This window comes from Brienomyrus brachyistius, chromosome 7 (assembly GCF_023856365.1).
Source record: "Brienomyrus brachyistius isolate T26 chromosome 7, BBRACH_0.4, whole genome shotgun sequence".
In the NCBI taxonomy this organism is placed as follows: Eukaryota; Metazoa; Chordata; class Actinopteri; order Osteoglossiformes; family Mormyridae; genus Brienomyrus; species Brienomyrus brachyistius.
This window is the reverse complement of record NC_064539.1, coordinates 25,641,399-25,662,272: the sequence shown is the minus strand read 5'-3', so window position 1 is coordinate 25,662,272 and position 20,874 is coordinate 25,641,399. Positions and strand designations below refer to the sequence as shown.

Sequence of the window (20,874 nt, the reverse complement as noted above, 5' to 3'; positions counted from 1 at the left end):
AGCCTCGTGCATAATTTTGCAAGATAATAATGATCAACTACTTTCCATCAGTTCATAAATATCTGTAGGATTGCAATTATCATTACAAAGATGACATAGCCTATGCCCTGCATTAAGACCGATGAGCGTTTATGCAAAGCCCTTAACATTCTCATCAGACAGGGTGATTAATCAGAAAGATCCAAGGCAAACTTACCGTCCATCGGTCGACTCGCTACGACACTTCACAAAGCGCCATCCGTGCGGGAGAAGAGCAGTTTCCAGGCACAAAGGTTAGTTTTAGGTGAGGAGCGAAGGGAGGAGTTCTTCACTTCAGTGTTCTGGTCCTTGTTAATGACTGGCGAATAGCATGATTTGAAGAGCCTTTATCTTTAAGGGCAACTTTACGGGTAAAACATGCAGTTACAGTTTTTCTCGATGACTTGGGCACATTTCGTGAATCACAGGCTACTTAACATTCTCGAGACTATAACAGCATTTCACAAAACAGTTCATGCATTCAGCAAAGCACCACAGTCAGTACCATCAAAATGTAAAGTACATGCAGCACCGTTCCACAGTTTTTCTCAATTGCTCTCGGTCCATTTTTTAAAATCTACATAACTCTCACAACTATAAAAGCATCTGAAGTAATTATAGGCATTCAGGCCTAAGTGACAGGCATGAATTGCAGATTTGAGATTTATGCGGCTGATGACAAGCAATTTCTGTATTTTTGAACTATTGTCCTTATCTTATACTTCACCACTGAATGAACCTTTCAGTCAACTGCATTAATTTCTTGGTTGCACCTAGAAATTCAGTTTATAAAAGTCATGCACAGAATTGGTGAGAAAGGGCAGCACCCACCAGGGATGAGTCTGACTTACTGCTGGCAATGCAGACCAAACTCTCGCTCCAGTGAAGCAGGGACCTAGTAGCCTTTGATAGCGGGCCCCGCACCTCCTAGTGTACACATGTAGATTGGTTACACAAACTCCCCTGGACCCTCTAGAATCATTGTGAGATTTCTGAAGAGCTGGTCCACTGTTCCACGTCCAAGACAGAATCTTCATTGCTCCTCCTGGCAAGGTTGTTGTTAAAGATTTTGGGCCCCATGAAAGCATATCATATTGGGCCCCCCAGGCCAGACCAATCCAGTTATTTTCCAAATATTTTAGGACCCCTCTCACCCAGGGGAATCGTCCTAACTCCCCCCACCTTACGGCACCCCTGCCTCCTGGATCCAAGTTTTGACTAATGGGTGGATTCTCCTCTCCTGTACACTGGCATTGACTTTGCCTAGGAGGCTGAGGAGTGTGACCCCCCCTAAAGTTGGAACACACCCTCTGCTCCCCTTTCTTAATAATCTGTAGCACCGCCCCAAGTTGCAAATCCAGAGGCGCTGTCCTTGACTTGACGGATAGCTGAGTGGAGGTTCCACACATGTACTCATTAAAATCTCTTAGAACACTTATTCTACCTCACTAGCTCTTATGGACTCAACACAACATTTCACGACCAATCTGCCCTTGGCTGTGGATAAACACCATCTTGGCATACAGACAGCATAACAAATGAAGTCTCTTCTGCCGGTCACACAGAAGGTACATGCTCTGGAATAAGTGTGATGAGATGAGATGCCGTATTGTATACACGAGTCTCTACACACACATAATTAAAATGCATATTTTTTTGCGGATTTTTTCATTGAAAGTGATATACAGTTTGGTCAGACAGTTCCTGGAGCAATTGGGGGAACCTTTATCGAGGGCTCAAAAGTGACGTTATTCTGCCGAGCACAGGATTTGAACTGGCAACCTTCTCATCAGCTTGTTGTCTCAGGCCACACCCTGCCAAAAACTGATTTCCAGAACGTTGATGTGCAGCAGTAAACAACCAATGAAATTCAAGATGATCCAACTCTATTAATCCCAGTGTGGGCCAGAAGCAGCCATACATGGGAGTTAGAGGTGTTACCTCCACAGGTCGGATTAAAGGGCTGTCAGTCCACGCAGAATTTATCTCTGTAATCACAGTCATTAACTGGAAATGGACACATCTTTGGCTCTTCCAGGATATAAATAACAACACATTAGCATTTAAATGATCTCCACCTTCGCGCTCAGATTCAATTTCCCTAGCTTGATTAAATACATATTTCTACACTGAAAGAGAACCAAATGATTAATCGCTCTGTACCACATTTTGTTTAGGATTAAATCACAAAGGAGAAGTGTGTAGTAAGATTCTGTTCAATTACAGGTGTATAAATATATGCCAAGTGCAGATTTGTACTGAAGGAGCTGCTATATGTATATGAAATGTAATTACCTTTGTCGCTTTTTTATTTTCTAGGGGAGAACATTAGAGATTACAGCTAACCGATACATTTTCATGTTTATTATACTACGTCTTGTGTCAATGTCACTAAAGAGCAAATTATTGGAAAGACAAACGAAGAAATCAAGAGAGGCAGAGAGAAGGAAATAGAAGAGGAGTTGGCTTGTGAATGTGTTGTCGGCATCTTGGGTGGTCAGTCAAGCAAGCAGCAGAGAGGAAGCAGATCTGAGGTTGAAACGCGGCTCTCTGTTTGAAGGACTTGAAACATGAGCGTTAGCTGCTGCAGGTGCCCTTGAAACACACTGGCGCCTGTTAATATTAAAACATTAATTAAAATGCTGGACCGGATGGCCACTGGTGGTTCATTCTTTGTGATTTAAATCCTGTGTCTGTGATGTTAATTGGTTGGCAGAAAAATATACCCATATGGATAAATTGCACGTGTCCAGTGTGAGGACCCTGTTATGCATGAAAAAGTCCTATGAAAAAGAAATGTAGCTTGTGCTGCTAGTCTGCAGAGCTACTCAAAGCAAAACTGCACTGTGTAATAGTGTGATAGTCCTCTCTGCAGAGAGCCCTGTACAGGAGCCCAACGCACCCAGCGGCTTCTGGTCCTGAAGTTCTGCTGGAGAGCAAGAAGCAGCACCTGCCATAAGTTCACTAGGAGAAATGATCTGGTCCATTGCAGCTGGCGATGCAGATTAAATGCGGAGACAAAGCAGTTAACATGAGCAGTTTCACAGGTGTGACCCTCGTCTTCATGCCCTCTCCCCAGTATCTACACCCACAGAACATCTTGATCAGTCTGAAGGTTACTGAATATAATGAATGGTGGAAATAAAAATCCAGCTTTGATCCTTATATTTGATTCTTGGTTATTCAACCATTTAAACAAATCAGCCGTAATACTGAAGCCACTGACCGGTTGAAATTAATAACATTGATTATCTCGTTACAATGGCACATGTCAAGGGTGCCATTATATATTAGGCAGGTGAATGGTCAGTTCTTGAAGCTGAAGTGTTGGAAGCAGGAAAAATGGATAAACGTGGAGATCTCAATGACGTTGACAAGGGACAAATTATGATGGCTAGACGACTCGGTCAGAACATCTACAAAACAACAGGTCTTGTGAGGTACCCCCCCGTATGCAGTAATCAGTACCTACCAAAAGTGGTCCAACCTAGGCCAGCCAGTGAACCAGTGATGGGGTCATGGGCACCCAAGGCGGAAATCTGTGAAATTTATTCCTTGCTAGATATCCCAGTCAACTATAAGTGGTATTATTGCAAAGTGGAAGCAGTTAGGAAAAACATAAATTCAGCCATGAAGTGACAGGCCACATAAAATAACAGAGCAGAGTCATGGACTCAGATGAGGCTCGTAGTGCGTAAAATTCTCCAAAATTCTGTTGACTCAATAACCACAAGGTTCCAAACTTCCTCTGACATTAACTCCAGCATAAAAACAGTGCTTGGGGAGCTTCATGAAACAGGTTTCCAGGGCTGAGCAGCTGCATGCAAGCCTCACATCACCAAGTGCAATGTCAAGCCCCCCCCACACACACACGTTATATTCAACACTTATAGGGCCATGCTTAAGTGCCGAATAGTACAATCACTCTGCCAGCCATAGGATTTGAACAAGCAACCTTCCAATTGAAGGCACAGAGCCAAACACTATTAACATACACGGTATTTATTACGTAATAATAATCAGGTCCTGTAGTTTATATTAGGCTTGCGGCACAGTGATGTAAATACTCTAAAGACGGACGCACAGTTTACTGTAGCGGTCTTAAAGGAAGAATGTTTTCCTTTCTTTTTAGAGAGAAAATAGTGCCCTCGCGTGTTCATATATGAGATGTACAGTAATTTATTTCGAGGAAATAAGACCCAGTTCATTGGAAAAGGACCATAATTTCATAGTAAATGAAGAACTGATGAACATGTCAGCCTAAAGGGAGGACATTGTCAGAAAGTGCATACAGGTCGCTTGGAGTTATCATCGACGAGACGGCAGCTAGAAGGAATATTTTACAAGTACATTGCATGTGTTAAGGTTACTTTAAGTAAAATGGTCTTTATTTTTTATAATATTTTATGTACTCAAGCTATTTCTCTATTAGCAATTGAGTTATTTAGTTCAATAATTATTTTAGTTCAATGTATTATTTTACAGTACGAAATATTCTGGCGTTATTGATCTTTTATTAAAAAAAACATTTTAAATATATAATTGTATTGTTTTATTTTTGTACAAATTAATGCGGTCGAGCGCAGCGCAAATAGCATGACTTTCCAGAATAGGGACTGTCGCTACAGGACCTGAATCAACCGTGGATGTGAGAGGCGCATGCGCTAAAACTAATCTAAAACTAAAAACAAATACCTAAAACTGAAAACGAACTTAAAGCAAGCCAAATACAAAAACATATATGTCCAAGTTCCCGTGAGGGGCTATGACAGTGACAATACAGACAATTAAATGTAATCAGTCATTTTGTGAAAATGTATGCAAAAAACGTAAGATGAGCCTTAAATTTTGTAAGACCGCAGGTTTGGCAGATTGGCAGCGCATGCGCGACTCAAATCCACGGTTAACGTGAAGATCCTATGGCGACCATAGGTTGGAGACAGGGAGGGAAACACGTGACATTTTATACGTCAAAATCAAGCGACTAAAACATAACTAATTGTGCGACGCGGTGGTTCCTTTCACATTAGAGCGGAAGAAGACGAAGGAGGAAAAATGGCAGCAAGGTTACTCATTAGGTCTGCTGTCCGCGCAGCAGTCACTTGCCGGGCAGCCCCGGCACCGGCCCTTCAGCGTTGCATGGCTGGAGGTGAGTAGGTGTCTTTAAGAATCCATAATCGACTAAGTAACTTATCAGTATCTCCCGGGATGAACGCAGTAGTCAATTTGATATGTTGCCAAGGGCATGTCCATCTAATCGCCAGGCCGCAGTTATAGAAGAAATTTAATAAATTAATACAATATTGATAGGTACCTTGTTAAGAATATCACGGTTGTGCATGGTATAATTTTGATCATCATTTTGTTTCCCCTCCTTAATTATTAATTATGAGGTCATGTTGGTCATCGTGTTTTTGGAGTTATACACCTGGGACTACCACGGACAGGAGAGTCAGTCTTCAGCATTTTTGCACAGCATAACAGATATAAATACGAGCTTCGCTGTAACTGTGTCTTTTACTGTTAGCTTTCATTGTCTTTGCGCAAAAAATGTGACGTGTTTCAATGGCGAGGTGTGTTGCCAAAAGTAAGGCACATAATATTGTATTGGGGGGAAAAAATCTTCGCTCTGGACCTTTTGTAGGCATTCCGACTGACGAAGATCAAGCCACCGGTTTGGAGAAGATCGTAATGCGGTCGATGAAGGAGGGCGTTGTGAGTATTAAGAATAGCTTTTCGACTTTGCTTGGCTTTTAGCTGGCCTTAAAATGAAGAAATCCGAGATATGAATGAATTGTTTGAAAATGCAGTCCTTGTGGTTTGATAGATCTCTAGATTTATTGATTAATGTTAAGTAATTTTTTTCACAGGATCCCTACAACATGCTGAAGCCCAAATCCTATGCAGGTTCCAAACAGGATCCACACCTGGTTCCCTCAATTACCAACAAGAGGATTGTTGGCTGTGTCTGTAAGCATTTCTGATCTTCTATTGTCATCATCAGTCTTCCAGCAGTTTTCTCCACAGCATCGATTATTGGCATATTTCTAAGTTTTGCTCTCTCCAAACATTTTAGCTATTTTTACCTACAGTGGGGATCATTTGGCTAAAATGTGTGTTTTAAGGTTTACAACCATTGCAGAAGGTGTCATATCTGAAAGGGTTTGTATGTTGTTTGGAGTATAAGCTTTTTAAACAAGACTTTTACTCAGTTTTATTACAAGAAAGTACTGAGTGCTTTCTCCTAGGGTTGTCTAATTTGACGATATAATATCACAAACAACTAAAAAGGCTCCACAATCTGCTTTAATGGCGAGATTGTCAGTATTGTGATACAGTGCACATTCTGTCAGTTGCAGTTCCATGGCTCATACACGCAGGTAAAGATGTTTTGTCAGGCAAATCCATTTTAACACAACAATAAACCGGCAATAGCAAACAGTAGACAGTGCCTTGGGTTTATTTCCCCATCCCATTTACACCTTTGTCCCAAACATGCAATGTGCCCTTCAAGTGTCAATGTATCCGCATGAATAACGTGGAGGAGTTGGTCCCTAAAAAGAATTCAACACTGATAATATTGGTTTTATGGATATAGATTTGAATTAACTTTTTAATATGGATTTTCCAGAACCTTGTAGGGCTTTTAAAAAAAAAAAAAAAAAAAAAAAATGGCCGAAATAGATTGTTAGGAATAGTTACTGAGCAGTACAACCAGTCTTAAAAAGCAGGATGAAAAAGAATCATAAGATTGTGAATGATGATCCTGTCTGGTATTTTTAACCACCTTACCCACTCCTCCTTTCTGCACACTGTGGTATTCGGCTTTTGCTAATCGCCGGCATTTTATATGACTTAGGAGATATTTTTCTTCCTCTGATGGTCTGGTTTCTCTCTAGGTGAGGAAGATAACACCACCGTCGTGTGGTTCTGGTTGCATGCGGGTGAACCCCAGCGCTGCCCGTCCTGCGGTGCCCATTACAAGCTGGTGCCCCACGAGCTGCCGCACTGAGCCCAACACGTGTGTATGTGTGTATGCACACTTTCAGACCAACGCGTACCACCCTACCCCTCTAACCTCATACCTCTCTGCTTATGTTTGACATGTTACAAGGGTCACAAGCCTCCCCGGAGGCCTTACTTGGGCGATTTCATTCCTTCCTGTTTACATCGGTTGCGTACTGTACAACAAAAGTTTGGTCCAGAACCTCTTAAGAATAAAGTTGTGTTGTAAATCCTACTTTGTCATCTGCTGTTATTTATTCTATTTTAAAGTTACTTGTCCTTTATTGCTCCAGAATAGGTGACAGTAGTGTGGAGTAGAGTTGCATGATTCATAATTTTTTTGAATGGCAATCTTGATTCATACCTCTGATCTCATTCTTACGTGACAATGGATCCGTGTGCCTGCCTTAGCGGGGAGCTCCCTTTTCCCCTCTAAGCTGTATCAAGAAATGACAGACTGTTATACCACATGACAGGAAGAAGGGGGCAGGACAGCAGGGACTATAGAGAGGAACAGATAAGGTTGAAGTTTGGTTAGCATTTCTAATTAGAAATGCTAAACAAATTATCAATTAACGGCTCGATCTGCGGCCCAGATTGATCCCAGTAAGGAATTATCAACATGTCGATGACCAGTACTTCGAGACCTCATAAGTGGTCAGTGAGCTGATGAATTCCCTCATCCTCAACTATGGAAAATAGCTGATCATCCTATGCAATCATCTCCATTTTTAAGATTTTGCCTGTTAACTCGGCTCTGGCTCTAATATTGATTGTTCAAATATCGGGAAAGATCGACACAGACTGATGCTAATGTCTTGATTTTCTGGCCAGCCAAGCAAGTTCAGAAACATTTTACATAAATTCTTACACCATGGTATCACTTTGTATATATTGCTACTGTTTTTGTTCTTGAGCAAATATACACTTGATGTACAGAAATACCCTTAAACAACTTCCCAAGGGTGCTGAAGACTTTCGTAAAGTACTGTACATAAAAAACAGACTCAAGGTTAGTTTAGGTTTACTCAATTGTTGTATGCTGTATATATTCCAGTTTATTTTCAAAATCAGATTAAATTACAATAGTACAGAAGCATTGTTACCCTGAATTAAGTGTAGTATTGAGGTTTGCGCATGCGTACCCGCTAACCTGCGCTGGATGGAAGGCGTTTTCACACTCCACGAAAGCACACCACTTCATAATTATCTTCAAAAAATTCACAGCAGAGAACAATGTTATATCATTTCATTCTAGTCTGAGGAGTTTCATGCTGACATCATAAGTGGACAGACTGCAGCCTATGGCATGCCTGTCATTACAGGTCACGTCACTTGCTATATGAACAAGGTCCAAGAAGTTAATTTTCAATGCAGCCACTAGGGGGAGCACTTGCTTGCAGCAGTGTAGCCAGCTTGACCCAGACCACATTAATATTAAACTCCTTTATTTTTCTACAGGCATCCCCATTTACATTACCATTACTTAATGTTAAAAGTATAAAAAAAATACAAAATGTAAAAGGAAATTTCAATGTTTCAACAGCAATTACCAAACAAAAAAAATCAGATACAATGAAAGAAGCCTCTAAAAACTCTCCATACCAGTGGAGACACTGCACTGTCTCAGACTTACCAGAGCAGGCATGGATAACAGCATCAACAGATTAACAAAGCCAGGAATGGCAACTTAATGTCCTACTTGTAGAATGAACACTGAGTGTGTGTTACGGAGAAAACCAGCAAAAGAAAGAAATGAAGCATTCCGATAAACCACAACTGTCAGGCATGAGCTCATCCTTGACTTTACCCACTTTTCAAAAAAAAAAAAAAAAAAAAAAAAAAAAAAAAAAAAATCGCTCAGCGTATTGGCTTTTCAAATGGCAAAGCACCAAATGTTAAGGCCTTTGTGGTACTGTACGGGGCCTCCGGCGGTCCGAGCGTGATGTCGCTCATTCCGGCGAGCGGCAGGGCCGCTGAGAGGGGGGCGGGCCTACAAGAGCTCCACGTAATTGGCTGGAAACATGCCGAAGCTCCCGTCCGGGGCGAAGCCGCGCCACCATCCCTCATCAATCATCTCTATTCCTGTGATGATGTCATCCGGGTCAAAGGAGATCTCGGTGTTGTCGGCTATAGTGGAAAAACCACAAGAGATTGTGATGCAGCGACACATATTAGTTGTGCTTCAATCTGGAAAAACCAGCATACATCAACTCGGGTGCAACCTCGTCCTTAAACTGAACCTCCAACTGAGCACTAACTCATATTATATTCCACCTGGTGTTATCATCAGCGTCACGGGGGGGGGGGGGGGGCGGAGCCTACTGCTTGCTAACTGAATTCCTACATAAACTACGAGGGAATCTTAAGGCATCAGGTTAAATCCACGACAGAACTCCCCTGTCACACCAGCTACTCCATCCCAGCATAAAGCTCAAGTCCTTACCACCAACACCCTCCCCCCCCCCCACACACACCTCCCAGGATGCATTGCACTCACCAGCCTGGTAGTCATACAGAGCCCTGGCACACGTGCCGTGACCTTCAGCGTTTTCTCTGGCAGGCACCTCAGTCTGGGCAGAGAAGTACAGCGGCAGAATCCCATCAGGCCCCTTCTCTTTATGAACCATATGCAGTAAAACCTCGCATAATTCGTTCCGGAAACTCCAAAAATCCAAGTCCAAATACTCGTATATCAAAACGAATTTTCCCATTAGAAATAATGGAAACTCGGATGATTCGTTTCCACAACCCAAAAATATTCATAAAAATTTAAAAGATTAATACAAAATATAAAGTAAAAAATACATAAAACAAATTAACCTGCACTTTAAGAATCGTGGACGGTGTGAGGGAGACGAGAGAGAGGAGAAGAGGAGGGTCATTTTGTAGGGCGACTTTCACTATAACTAACAGAATCACTGCTATCTGTCGGCTCACTGGAATCTTTTTCTTTTTGTGGGACTTTAACAAGGATCCTATCCAATGACAGCCGCTTTTGCCTCCTTTTCACTCGGCAGGCAAAGCGTTTACATAATACTTGTATTATAAGTTAAAATATATTTAAAAATTTTGCTCGTCTTGCAAAACACTTGCAAACCAAGTTACTCACAATCCGAGATTTGACTGTACTTAATTTGCTGCTTAAAGTCTATTTAAATACAAGCCATTGATACATTTAAGGCAATTAAAGTTGATATGTACTTATGTCACAAAAACTGAATCATCTTTGGACAGCATGGTGGTAAAATTCACCCAACATTGTCTATATCCTCCAGTAATGCCGCCCTGCTAATGTACAGCGGGCTGGTTTTTAGCACTGATTCACTGCCACTCAGGCGGATCTAATAGAAGCAGGATGGAAGTGGTTCTCCTGAAAGCTCAGCACTGATGTGTTACGTTTCGGTCACACTGTCAAGGTGGAGGCGTAGTAGGTTACCTGTGGGGGCTCCTCTTGGACAGTGCTGTCCTCTGTGATGTCCTCATATAGTTCTTCCTCTTCCACCGGGGGGGCAGCCTCATAGGTGGGGGCCTTCTTCCCGTTGTATGATGGCTCAGTTTCTGCGTGGAGGGGGAAGGATTTAGTTAACATCTGCATCCAAAACAGAGCATCCCACTGCCATAACTGAGAGGGGGTGGGCAGTGGTAACTACTGAGGCTTGCATGGTTGGCAGAGGTGATGTTATCGTTTTCTGATGGCGCCTCCCTCCTCCAGCTTGGCCCTGAGTGTGCTGCTGCGCATGCGCACATCTAAACGCACTGGGATTGAGCTCATTTGCCTGTTTGCAGAGAAAGGGGCTGTGCAGCCAACCCAAGATGCACAAGGAGGACAGGATGAGCGGACCAACCAGAGAGGGCTGGGGAAGCACGCTGCGCGCGTGGCGGGCTCCCATTGGCTGGCTAGGAGACCGTTAGCGGTTCTCACCTGGTTGCGAGCTGGCAGCTGGGATTTTGGGAACCACGTCTCTCTCCTGCTGAAAAACGTCCCTAGGATTTACGGGGCCTTTCCCAATGGGAGGGGCTGCCACCTGGGAGATGAAGAAGGAGTGAGAGTCTGCCCTGCTGACAGAAGCACGCACACGCGATCACAGGTAGGCAGCGTGTTCGATACGCGCATTTAAAATTTGTATTTCAAATACAAAATACTATTTTGTCATTTGAATGTGATCAAGTTCACAAAAACAAGTATGTAATTTGATAAGAACGTATGAAATACAGAAAATACTGAATATGTGAAAGTGCATGTATGCAAAACCCGTAATTAACACGTACCTTTGTTAGTTATCGGTAGAATAAAATACCTTCCACCATTTGAAAGCAGCTTATGTGCTAAATAAATATGGCTAAAGTAAGCAGAAATCTGCCCATAGAGTTTATATTATCTGTCATACCCTCACATCAACTGGCAGAAACAGGAAAAAACTTTAATGACACAAGACTGTGACTTATTGTGCAGAGAATCTGACCTCTGACAAACTGGCTACTATGCTATTATGTTTAGCACCCTACTATCCTAATAATAGTATCCAACAATGAGGATCACGGCAACAGTGAAGCACTCACATTGTCTTTAGCAGAGTCTCCATGTGTTGCCAAGGACTGTTTCTGCTTCTCCTGGGAACAAGAGGCCATTTTGGTGTTACTATAGATGCGGAGGGACAGCGAACAAGGCACCTGCACACATGTATAATATGACCGTTATTATTAATATTATTGTTATTAATATGACCATGCTGCAGAGATAGACTGCACATTAGGAAGAGTTGGTCAGCCTGTTGACCTTGGACTAGTAACTATGGAGTTTCCTCCCTTCTGTTATCTTCCGGTTCTTACTCATGATCTATCGATTTTAGAGCTTCACAATTACACAATAAGCGTCGATAAAAGTTTGCTTGCTCAATTACTTTGCGATATGGCAGAAGGAAGACAAAAAGTAGTGCATGAGGGTTCATTAAAAGAGAGGGGAAGTCTCAGCTGTGTGGGAACACTTGACACTGAAAGTAAATGAAATGCAGTCATCACAGAACTTAAATATCACTACAGCAGGCTGCAATCCAACGTCATCTTAAAAGACAACAACCACAGACTCAATAATGCGAGGTGAGCCATAGATAACGATAAGCTAAGTGCCGTTATCCTCTTGGAGTAGACAAGCCTAACTTTGTCATTGCTTTGTCTTAAATTATTTAGCTCAATTTAACGTTCTACAGTTACTGTGTCTCAAGATAATCAGTGCTAAAAATAACAGGCTAGCCCCATCACTTATCGTCATCACTTACAGTATATATGATACAATAAATGACAAAAATACATCTCTTCAAGGATAATAGCAAATTCAGATAAGCAGTAACTGTAAATTACAAAATGTCACTTGTTCTTTAATTTTGATCACTACTGTAAAAACTTAAAAAAAATGTATATATATATGCAAACTGTTGGTAACTAAAATAAGACATTACGTGCAGAGAACAGAGAACTTGCGTGTTCTCTGTTCATTCCAAAAAGGAAGGTGTTAAGTTGCAACGCAAAATTAAAAATAAAAGCAGAACAGGGGTACGTTCCCTAAAAGCATAGCTACTAATCATGTTAGCAGCTTGAACATTTGAAACTTGGCAACTTAATGGTTTCAGCTATCAAAGCCAAGATGTTACACATGAAAAGTGAGGCTCCTTGTACCAGTTTCTCATGCATTTCTTTGTTCCAAGAGGACACGTGTATTTGGGTCCCTCTTGGAACGCAAAATACAAGAAAATACTACAATTTTTTCCATCAAGTTCAAAATTAATCCAGTTATTCACAATAACAGGCTGTAATTAATCAGAAAAAAGTTTTAAAAGTTTAGAAAAGTTTTAAAAACAAGATTATCCATGGCTTGTAGTGATGTACAGATTATTCATTTCCATAAAATATGCTACTTGAAAGCAAGTACAAGCTGTATTTCAATGTTTTCAAAAAGGTTTAACAAGGATCAATAGAAAAGAGGGTATTGTATTACAGGTAGGAATGTCACACACCTGTGTATGTACTGAACAGGCATATTGAAACACTATTTAATCCTGACTGTATAACCGACCAACCACCCGCAACCCATTTATAAAAACCGCCTCCAGCATGTAAAATTATGTAAATCTAAAATCCATGTTGCAAAATGATGTTTTTTTTTAAACCATATAAAGTGTACTGGAAAGATTCTCCTTTAAAGATATTAGCCTTCAATAAAATAACACAGACACTGTAACTTACAGCGTTTTTCATCCTATTTATGCTTCTCACTGGCATTTTTTTAAGTGACAGTGACAATGTTTCCTCACCATTTTCCTCCGTCAGCTTCCCCGTGAGAATATTTTGGTTTTAGCTGTGAATTCAAGGTTTCTGTGCAACCTCACAAGCGATGTTCTGCCATTGTTTACAGCCATGAGGGAATATATGAATAATTCTGGGCGCTATATCAAAATAAACTGAATTGCACTGAAACATAGGCTGAAAGCAGTGCCTTCTCCTCCCAGGTGTCTAGGCCCACTTCCATCATTGGGCTACCAAGAATACAGCATGTGCATCGGGGCAGAGATGGCACTCACCTGCTCCTCTGCGTCTGGGTTTCTGCTCTCAGCATCCTGCTGCTGCTGGTATTTCCTGCACCCCCGAAAGATCAGGCCTGGTTACTGGCAATAGCCAATGCACCGATTTCTTTAACTCGATTCTGGGGGAAACAGACTCACCTCTGCTGCTCGATCTGACTCGCCCTCTCCTTATCCCGCTTCTCACGCTCAGCGGCTTCCCTGGATTCCCGGGCCTTGCGCTCACTCTCCAGGCGTTGCTGGTCTTGCTCCGCCCGTCTACGTTCCTCCTCCCTTCGCTTCTCCTCATCTTTCTGCAGACAAAGCAACCTCTGAAACCATCCTCTGAAACAACTAGGGGCATGTCAGTCACCATTCCTCTGCCTTATTCAGTTTTTCCTTGCTTTGGTGAACATCAAATGAACACAAACAAAACTAAATCAGGCCAGACAAACACAGCTACAATACATAGTATTCATTTCATAAAAGAGCCAATTGGTTAGTTTAACTTTGAATTCTGGGATGGACCTTCTGGTGACCAAGATGTCCTCCTACCTCAGCCTGAGCCCAGAAGTTGTCCTTGTTGGTTTTCTTGATTTCTGATACAGCATTGGTCTTCTGATAGACGGATCCCTGAGGAAACAGGTCGGTGTTTTTATGTTCAGAGAAGTTGGAGAAGCCCTGGTCTGGGAATCCGCAGGTTCAGCTCAGTCACCATTTGTAACCAGCCAACTTCTCTTCCAAGCTATCAGAGTGTTCAACTGAGATGTTAATTCATAGCCTATACTCAGTCCCAGCAGTCATTGTCTACAGGATAAACATCTGGTAGCACATAGAAAGGAAGAGTGCATTTAAAGAAGGGAATAAACAAAAGAGATACATGCGTACACACAGACATGCACACAAACACACAGACATGCACGCAAACACACAGACATGCACGCAAACACACAGATCTGTTCTCATACCTTTGTGGTGACCGTCCTTTCATTTCTATGGGCAAAACCCAAATCCCAACACACACACAGAGCAAGAAATAGTAATACAGTAAAATCCCGTTATAGTGGACTCACTTGTAATGGAATATCATTTATAACGGACGAAGTCCGCTGGTTCTTGCACCTTTAAGAACATGCAGAAAAAGCATCTGATATAGCCAGGTCCCTTGACGTCCGTTATAATGGGATTTTACTGTACTACAAAAATGATACCACAGAGTTCACACAAAGTACGTTAGTAAAGCAGAGATTGTAGTAGGTTATCCACACCCCACTACTCAGGAGATCTGTGTTTATAGACGCTGGAAAACATTACATAAAAGCCACCTTCATATGGACTTTTGTATGGGGAGTCAAAAAAATACCATTTTTCAAAAATGGTAAAAAGGAGTACATTTTAGTACATCCAGACATTCAGCCCACCGGCAGTGGGTCGACCTTTGAGTTTGCCTCTCTTCGGGTGACGACAGACAGGGCAACTTTCTGAGAAATGTTGCCAGGTATTGCTGCTCGGGCACTTTTCCATTGATATTGGGCAACACATTTCTATCTGAAAAACTTTAACTGGCAGGGGGCAACTTTTGGCAACCATCCAGATCCAGATGAGTTGCCCAGCTGGCAATTGCACAGCAACGTCACTGAAAAAGACGCCCTGTGTATCTTCACCTTCCGAGGACTAATTTCAGAAGCAGCATCCCTCGGGATGCCGCGGATTGACCATCTAGCTCTCAAATGGGTTTTCCCCAGCCACTGAAAATTGTTGGGAGTGCTCACAGGAGGAGATGGCGCCAGGCTCAAGCATGGAATGGGCTCAGCCATAATTATAGGATTAACACACACTCTGGTTTCAGGAACAAACACGTTTCCTGGTTTTAGGTCCTTAAGGAAGGGAGATCTATACACAAGATCTGTCACCCCAGAAATTCCATGTGGAGAAGGGAGCTTTCAGCCAACAAGGTGACAAATTTATCCCCCAAGCAGAGAATTTAACCTGATGGTCAATATTGTTCCTCATGACAACAAGACAACAGAGATGCACAAAAGAATGAAAGTGAAAATACAGAATGAACCGAATGAAAGTAAATGTTTAATGCACTAGCTAAAGGTTTGTAAGAAGAGTGTGGCATCGAGTGGGGGGTGGGGGGCTCCTTACCACAGGTACCCGAGGGCCAGTGTCACAGAAGCGGTTGGACTCCTTGTGAAAGCTGTAGTTGGCCCCTGAGGCCTTGGCAACTTTCTGCATGACAGACTCCGGCTCCACATCCTCCTCTGCTCGGGCATTGATGGTGACATGGGCACCCTGCTCATCACATTACTCTGTTACACAGTCTGCTTAGCAGACATGGGCGGAGCATGAGCAACGTCAATCACGCATGGGAAAAGCACATGTCAGCAGACAGCGGACCTCACAACTGCTGCACAGGACACCACACACACGCGGAGCAAGATCCCCTTTGATTACACCACTGAAATTTGCTGAAGACACTATCTGGAGGATAGTATGTACGCAGATGAGCCAAAACATTATGACTGCACCCGTGTGAAGTGAATAATATTGATCTTGCAAAAACGGTCCGTATCAAGGTCTGGGATGTATTTTGGGCCATCACTATCAATTATATAAATAATCAAGTAATCCACTGATTAATTGAACTATATATATATATATATATATATATATATATATATATATATATATATATATATATATATATATGTGTGTGTGTGTGTGTGTGTGTGTGTGTGTGTGTGTGTGTGTATTGCATTGCAATTCGTGCCCATTGCAGGCTGCACACTCACACATACGGTACAGTCTTGCACTACGTCCTTTGCACTGAATGGATGTTCATCCACTGTAAAATGGATAATTCATCGACTATAAAACCTATAAATTTGCAACATTACTACTAAGAACTATATATGTGGTGTGTGTGTGTGTGTGTGTGTGTGTGTGTGTAAAAAATTTAAAAATTCGGCCACTACATAAGATTAAAAAAATCTCGGAAAAACAGTTTACACACTGCATGTACTAATTTGATCAAGTTTTCGTTGTATCATTAAGAGGAAGAGCTTGTCTAACAGACAAAAGCACCACACAAAACAAAGATGGAAACCAAACTTCACAGGAACACTGGTCACAAGGACATGAATTGTGACATGAGATAGTTTCACTTTGAGGGATTAACTCCAGGACACCCGCTAGCTGTTTACATCCTGTGTACGGGCTGGAAACCCTAACCCACATCAATTCTCAAGCACACTAACGGTGACACACAACCTGCAATGCAATTATTTGGCTTACAGAAAGCCAGTGTAAGGCCCCCATTGGCAAGGGGGGGGGGGCATGTATAAACGTAACAATGTACAACAGCTATACCCTAGTATTATAGCGAGGCAACTATGAGATACAAGATTACACCGTACCTTTAAGAACTTGGCCATGGAGCTGACATGATTTGCACATTGTCCTTTCCTGGCATCTTTAACACCTTCTCCAGTCTAAAAGACACACACACACACACACAAATTAAAGCAATAAACTTCACATATGGGTTAAATCTTAGACATCAGCAAACCAAACCTGACGCCAGTTTAAGCGGCTGCGGTTTCTCGCCGGTTCACCGAGCAGTTATGGCTGTAGCACTTACCCAATTAATAAGGACATATTTGGGCAAGCCGGAGTTTGGATCTTGAACCCGACAAAAGCCGTACATGACCTTCCCGCTGTTCAGCTCCTCCACAAGCTCCTCCAGACCTCCCTCTGAAAAGCGAATAACCAGAGCAAACAATCACAAATGAATCACAAACGAATCACAAACGACTGATATTTGTAATCATACCATACAACTGCCCAATCTGTCCGTCCCAAACACTTATTCAATGCAGATATGATAAAATGCCATGAAATTGCCACTCAGCAGCAGCTAAAACGCCACAAAACACATGATTTGGTCTTTGGCTGTCAGTAGGTTAAGACAGTGATGCGATGACACCGGCCCAATCAAAGCAAACACACCTAAGAATTCATAAACACAAATAAGAACACAGAGCAAAAAACAGTACAATGAGGGGAAATGGCTAAGTTCCAGCCAATTAACTAGAGCTTAATCGACTGATACAACAATACAACAATGTAACAATTTACCTCCTTTCTCAGCCAGTCGGATGTCATTGCTGTTGCCCTCATATGTGAATAAGACCCTTCAGAAAAAAAAGAAATACAGGGAAATACACAGAAAACATTAACATGATGCAGGACGACTCCTTTTTAAAATTCCCCAAACATTCAAAGCCAAAAAGGACAACACAGATCGGTGCATCATTCGGAGCTTTGGAAAACGTGCCCCTCACAGAAAGCGCTATCGGGAGGGTATAGCTGTGTGTCAGGCCAACACCCCCTGACAGCACTGCAGGCACACAAGTGCAAATGCAGGGGAAGTAGTTCAAATACAAGCAAGGTACTGACCATAAAAAGTTCCAGCATACAGCTCAGCACAGAGCTTAGCCAGGCTCACACTTAGCCAGGAACCTCTTTATAGCAGCCCATTTTTCTGACAAGAGTGAACTGAAACTCGCTGTCACTGATGCAGACACACGACTGAACATAGGATTTAAAGAAAAAGCAGAACTGGACCTGAACCGTGTACAAGGAGTTCACAACCACCTGTAATAGGTCAGCAAGTTAAGCTTAGTGCTCAAAGTGAAAATAAATTGTAACTTTGCCAGTCTATATTTCGGGCGGCATGTAAGCAGTCGAGGGAGGACAGCATGCATCTGCCTGGAAGAGCGGATATTCTGCTACTGGGCTGGCCAGCACAACGGTTCAAGGCAGCTGACGCACGCCTTCCGCTGCCTCTGCGGTGTGGTGTGTGGGGTCCCCACATACTTCCTTCTCTGTGTACATTTTGTTTCCATATTTACACTTTGTGTTCTAAAATTTACACTACAGGTAATATGCTTGACACCATTACGCAGAGATCGACACAAAAATAAATACACGTAGCCACACGGGGAAAAGCGAGTGAAAGTGATTTGGTAGGTTTAATGCGACCATGGTAAGAATGTGCAGTATTACAAAAAAAAGTACAGCATAAAAAGTGTAAGGTAAGTCGCCATTTTCTTCACAGTTCGTCGCAATCCTATAAAACCGGTGGCTGATGTGAGAAACTTTCAGATTTCTTCTGAGGATGAAACGCTCCAACACTAGACATTATTCCAAGCTTTCGATGCAATCAAAACCTGTGGTATAATCCACGCGTGCTTTCTAAAAACAACGCGGTTTACTTTCCATCCGTACATCATTCAGACGTTGTAGCCAATGCATGTGTCCCCTAGGGGGGATAGGGGACCCCATCCAGAAAGAGCTCATTTCTTTTTTTCGTATCCGTAGAAAGGAATAGGAATACTTTTACTCTGAGGTAGAAGGGCATAAGTCAAGTATTGATCAGTGACAAAGCAGGACACGCTCATAATTTTGTGTCTCAAAATACAAACACATAAAGTAAAGCAAACTATTAACTTAAATAGCGAGAAACTCTTGCTTCGTCACCTGTCGCAATAAAGGGAGGGGCGAACGAGAAATGCGCTCTTCCTTGAAGCATAGCAATCTTACTACACACACACACACACACACACAAAGCCCTTTTAATGTTATCTGGCCAGTGCTCCTAAATGCATTTGGACTGCTTTCATTTGATTTATGCAGACCACTCGATTGAAATCACAGAACCACGGTAAGGTTTGTTGCTCAAAAACAGGAAGTAACTCGGAAAAAGGAAATGCCAAGTCTACACACACACACACACACACACACATATATATATATATAGGTGTATGCACACACATATTTACAGACGTGTACAGACACATACATAATACGTGTACCATGGCGTATATGCATTCTGTGTTATATGTGTCACGCATAACAGAGGACCTGGCACAAAGACTCGCACGAAGAAGCAGGAAACCCAGAGGTATGATGGTGACATGGCTGTAGGATCAAGACACAGCAGCATCTCAAACCCGCACGTCGCCTCTCACCAGTTGGTCTGCGACTTCTCGTCCACCACGTCTTTGTAGGCAGCCGTAAGCGCAGCGCCGTTTTTGCTCAGATTCACAGCCATTCCGGTAGCACCACTGACCCTGCTGCGGCGGGCGATTTCAAGATGCAAGCGACGGAACAGAACAGGGAGGGCTGAGCCTTAGAGGAACTTCTCGCTGGCTCCAAACCCTCCTCCTGTACCTTAGCGAATATGCGGTGCGGTACTGCCCTCTGTCGGCCGGCGGTGGAACTCGGAAGGCAGCTCCAGATAATGACAAAACGTAAAAAAAAAACAGTTGGCTGCCAATTTTGGTGAAATTCATGGAATTAATGGGAGTGTCCACATACTTTTGGCCAAAAAACTGTTTTATTCTGGCGAAAAATCCTGATAGTCCCGATTTTGACAACTTCAGCCATACTTCTCTAAATTTAGAGAACCTGGCCAGGTGTACTGATGAGTTGAGCAACCTATTTAGATGTACTATCGAGCCTTTTTGCGCATGTGCAGTTGCACATTTTTTTTGGGGGGGGTTAGGGTTAGGGCTATCGATTAGGACTATGGTAGCCTAACTCGACAAAGTAGCTCAATTCGACAGGAACGCCGGCCATTGTTCTAAAATGTGTGGTAAAATGTTTAGGCATGATATGGTCTGGTCCATGCATTGTGGGGAACAGTTTAAAAACAGGTCCAGGCAGATTGTCTAGTCCAGGTCCTGCCCTGGGTGTTCTGGCATCCTAAGCAAGATTCTGCTGTCTGATATTTAACTGCTTAAATATCAGACTGAATTTTTCCTGATTTGTGATGTTTGGTTCCCTCACACACCCTGTTAGCCAGGAATTCAGAAGGGTGAAAGCTAGAAGCCTCTACAAAAATATGAAACCAGTTCTTTGTGGGATTATGTCCCGATTAATATATTTTAAAAACAAACTTGGAAAAAGAAATTCACCACAAGAAACACTGAGACAGGCAGGAGACACCTGCTCATGGCCTTCAGGAGACACCTGCTCATGGCCTTCAGGAGACACCTGCTCATGGCCTTCAGGAGACACCTGCTCATGGCCTTCAGGAGACACCTGCTCATGGCCTTCAGGAGACACCTGCTCATGGCCTTCAGGAGACACCTGCTCATGGCCTTCAGGAGACACCTGCTCATGGCCTTCAGCCTCAGAAGTCAGCACCTCTAATCAACTGAACAACAAAGAACTGCAGGCAGAACAGAAATTAAAGTAGTTCTTAGTACAGTGTCGCAAACAC

The 20,874-nt window shown here is 42.6% G+C and overlaps 2 protein-coding genes across 3 annotated transcripts; one reads left to right on the top strand and one right to left on the bottom strand.

Annotated features, from left to right (window-relative positions):
• The first annotated feature begins 5,041 nt into the window (after positions 1-5,041).
• LOC125746853 (cytochrome c oxidase subunit 5B, mitochondrial) lies at positions 5,042-7,258 on the top strand. Its single transcript, XM_049021420.1, has 4 exons — positions 5,042-5,167; positions 5,663-5,733; positions 5,889-5,988; positions 6,918-7,258. The coding sequence occupies exons 1-4, from the start codon at positions 5,074-5,076 to the stop codon at positions 7,028-7,030; spliced, it is 378 nt and encodes a 125-aa protein (XP_048877377.1). The 5' UTR covers positions 5,042-5,073; the 3' UTR covers positions 7,031-7,258.
• A 782-nt stretch (positions 7,259-8,040) lies between these two features.
• Positions 8,041-19,819, bottom strand: dbnla (drebrin-like a). 2 transcript variants are annotated; one of them, XM_049021405.1, is made up of 13 exons: positions 19,619-19,819; positions 17,724-17,779; positions 17,227-17,339; positions 17,003-17,077; positions 15,732-15,878; positions 14,136-14,213; positions 13,743-13,894; positions 13,602-13,656; positions 11,587-11,697; positions 10,949-11,051; positions 10,463-10,584; positions 9,524-9,596; positions 8,041-9,153 (listed from the first exon to the last, which is right to left on the bottom strand). In XM_049021405.1, exons 1-13 carry the CDS (start codon positions 19,699-19,701, stop codon positions 9,017-9,019), a joined length of 1,305 nt encoding a protein of 434 aa, XP_048877362.1. In that variant the 5' UTR covers positions 19,702-19,819; the 3' UTR covers positions 8,041-9,016. The 2 variants fall into 2 exon arrangements, with proteins under 2 accessions (XP_048877362.1, XP_048877363.1); XM_049021406.1 differs by having other exon boundaries at positions 11,587-11,637; positions 19,619-19,816.
• Positions 19,820-20,874: the final 1,055 nt, after the last annotated feature.

What these genes read in the sequence shown, in the direction of transcription:
- LOC125746853 (XM_049021420.1), top strand. Translation starts at nt 5,074, where the DNA reads ATGGCAGCAAGGTTACTCATTAGGTCTGCTGTCCGCGCAGCAGTCACT. An exon ending in TCAGCGTTGCATGGCTGGAG is followed by an intron (nt 5,168 to 5,662) that starts GTGAGTAGGTGT and finishes GACCTTTTGTAG; the next exon opens with GCATTCCGACTGACGAAGAT. An exon ending in GAGGATTGTTGGCTGTGTCT is followed by an intron (nt 5,989 to 6,917) that starts GTAAGCATTTCT and finishes GTTTCTCTCTAG; the next exon opens with GTGAGGAAGATAACACCACC.
- dbnla (XM_049021405.1), bottom strand. Translation starts at nt 19,701, where the DNA reads ATGGCTGTGAATCTGAGCAAAAACGGCGCTGCGCTTACGGCTGCCTAC. An exon ending in ACTTCTGGGCTCAGGCTGAG is followed by an intron (nt 13,895 to 14,135) that starts GTAGGAGGACAT and finishes CTTTGTCTGCAG; the next exon opens with AAAGATGAGGAGAAGCGAAG. An exon ending in AGTCAGATCGAGCAGCAGAG is followed by an intron (nt 13,657 to 13,742) that starts GTGAGTCTGTTT and finishes TCGGGGGTGCAG; the next exon opens with GAAATACCAGCAGCAGCAGG.